At 50.5% G+C, this 2,394-nt stretch overlaps 1 protein-coding gene across 1 annotated transcript; it reads left to right on the forward strand.

The window, feature by feature from the left end:
• Positions 1 to 1,404: 1,404 nt before the first annotated feature.
• On the forward strand, positions 1,405 to 1,956 carry LOC143891348 (uncharacterized). The gene is made up of 2 exons (XM_077395938.1): positions 1,405 to 1,581; positions 1,624 to 1,956. Exons 1-2 carry the CDS (start codon positions 1,405 to 1,407, stop codon positions 1,954 to 1,956), a joined length of 510 nt encoding a protein of 169 aa, XP_077252053.1.
• The last annotated feature ends 438 nt before the right edge of the window (positions 1,957 to 2,394 follow it).

The raw sequence follows: 2,394 nt of genomic DNA on the forward strand, positions 1-2,394 counted from the left end.
TTCATAACGCCAAACGGTGTGGGTGAAGTTCGGGGAGACCAACCCCAGTCCAGGGAGTGCTATGCAATGACACTCAAAGGTAAAAATGCGGTGGAATCGCTGCCGATTGAGCTACTCGATCTGAGGGACGAATTCCGGGGGACTCAACCCGCCGAAGACCTCATCTCCATCCCTCTGAGCAAGGACGATAATGAGAAAGTCGTCCAGATCGGATCCTCTCTAAGCAGCAGCATCCAGAACCATCTCACCGAGTTTCTTCAAGACAATGCAGATGCCTTTGCGTGGGCTCCCGCTGAAATGCCTGGCATTGACCCAGAGATCAGCACGCACAGACTCGGTGTTGACTCAACCTGCAAGCGGTGAAACAGAAAAGAAGGCATTTCGCTTTCGAAAGACGGCATGCGATAAAAGAGGAAGTGGAGAGGCTCCTAAAGGCTGACTTCATTCGGGAGATCCAATATCCTGACTGGTTGGCAAACGTAGTCCTGGTCAAGAAGACAAATGGAAAATGGAGGACCTGCATTAATTTCAATGATCTGAATAAGGCCTGTCCCAAGGACAGCTATCCGCTCCTGAAAATTGATCAGCTCATTGACGCCACCGCAGGTCACGAATTACTAAGCTTCATGGACGCTTTCTCCGGATACAACCAGATCAGGATGTATGAATCAGATATACCAAAGACCTCCTTCGTGATAGATCAAGGGACATACTGTTACCGTGTCATGCCCTTCGGTCTCAAAAATGCCGGGGCCACATATCAGAGGCTCGTAAACAGACTCTTCTAGAATCAGATCGGCCGTAACATGGAAGTCTATGTCGACGATATGCTGGTCAAAAGCCGAAGCGCACATGATCATGTGTCTGATCTGAGTGAAACATTCCAGGTCCTGAAAAAGTACAGCATGAAGCTCAACCCCACCAAATGCACCTTCGGCGTCAGCTCAGGAAAGTTCTTGGGGTTTATGGTAAGCCAACGAGGGATAGAGGCCAATCCAGAGAAGATCAAGGCCGTGATGGAGCTTACTTCACCGAGAACTATCAGAGAAGTGCAGCGGCTCACAGGAATGGTGGCCGCACTGGGGCGCTTCATCTCGAAATCTACAGAGAGGTGCCTACCTTTCTTCAACGCAGTCAAAGGACTCAAGACTGCGCCCTGGACAGCGGAGTGCCAAACCGCATTCGAGGAATTAAAGCAGTATTTGTCCTCTCCACCACTCTTGACAAAGCCAGAGCCAGGTGAGGAGTTACTCCTATATCTGTCCGTCAGCCCCATGGCCCTAACGGCTGTCCTAGTCCGTGAAGAGCACCGCCAGCAAAAAGCCTGTCTATTATGTCAGCAAAGTTCTTCATGATGCCGAAGTCAAGTACCAGCGGGTCGAGAAATTGGCTTATGCGCCGGTAATGGCAGCAAGGAAGTTGAGGCCGTATTTTCAAGCCCACACTATAAAAGTCCTGACTGATCAGCCGCTCAGGCAAGTTCTCCATAGACCAGACATCTCAGGACGGCTCGTAAAATGGGTCGTAGAGCTGAGCGAGTTTGATATCCAGTATATACCAAGACCAGCGATCAAGGCTCAAGTACTGGCAGACTTCGTGGCCGAGTGCACCATCCCCTAGCAGATCACTGAATCTGAAGTTGTTCAAACCCCAGTTGTGGAAAAGTCAATCACGACTGAGGAATGCACAGCAGGGGGGACTGAAGCAGAAATCATCCCCTCCCCAGCAGAGCAGGGTCTATCAACCGCCGAACCACTCTGGAAAGTGTACGTGGACGGGTCTTCGAACAAGGGTGGCTGTGGAGCCGGTCTAATTCTCTCCGGATCTGATAACTTCACTGCAGATTATGCCTTGAGGTTCGGATTCCGCACGTCCAACAATGAGGCAGAGTATGAAGCCCTCCTCACCGGAATGAATCTCGCAGTCCAGACCAGTGCCCAGAGGCTTAAAGCGTAATGTGACTCCCAACTGGTTGCAAACCAGATTCAAGGAGTCTATGAGGCCCGCGACGAGCGTATGATCAAATACCTCTCCAAGGTCCGCCAGCTAGCCAGCAAGTTCAAAAGTTTTGAGGTCATCAAAATCCCCAGAACAGAGAATGCAAAAGCATATGTGTTGTCCAAGCTTGCCGCCTCCGGATACACTACTCTTAGGAGTATATGCATGGAGTTCTTACAGAAATCCAGTATCGAAAGTGAGGCCGGTGAAGTAATGCAGGTGGAGAATGAGTCGTGCTGGATGGACGAAATCATTGAATACCTGCGCAGTGGTAAACTTCCTGAAGTCAAGAAAGAAGCCCGCAAAGTGATACAGAGAGCCGCCCGATTTTCCCTCAGTGGTGAGAGTCTGTACAAAAGATCGTACACCCTCCCGTACCTAAAGTGCCTCCGGCCC

This window comes from Tasmannia lanceolata, unplaced genomic scaffold, assembly GCF_043159265.1.
Source record: "Tasmannia lanceolata isolate RefF3 unplaced genomic scaffold, GAP_Taslan_0.1 ptg000013l, whole genome shotgun sequence".
NCBI classification, from domain to species: domain Eukaryota; kingdom Viridiplantae; phylum Streptophyta; class Magnoliopsida; order Canellales; family Winteraceae; genus Tasmannia; species Tasmannia lanceolata.

Coding starts and splice junctions, on each gene's coding strand:
- LOC143891348 (XM_077395938.1), top strand. CDS start 1,405: ATGGCAGCAAGGAAGTTGAGGCCGTATTTTCAAGCCCACACTATAAAA. Junction 1,582..1,623: donor GACCAGCGATCAAGGCTCAA/GTACTGGCAGAC, acceptor ATCCCCTAGCAG/ATCACTGAATCTGAAGTTGT.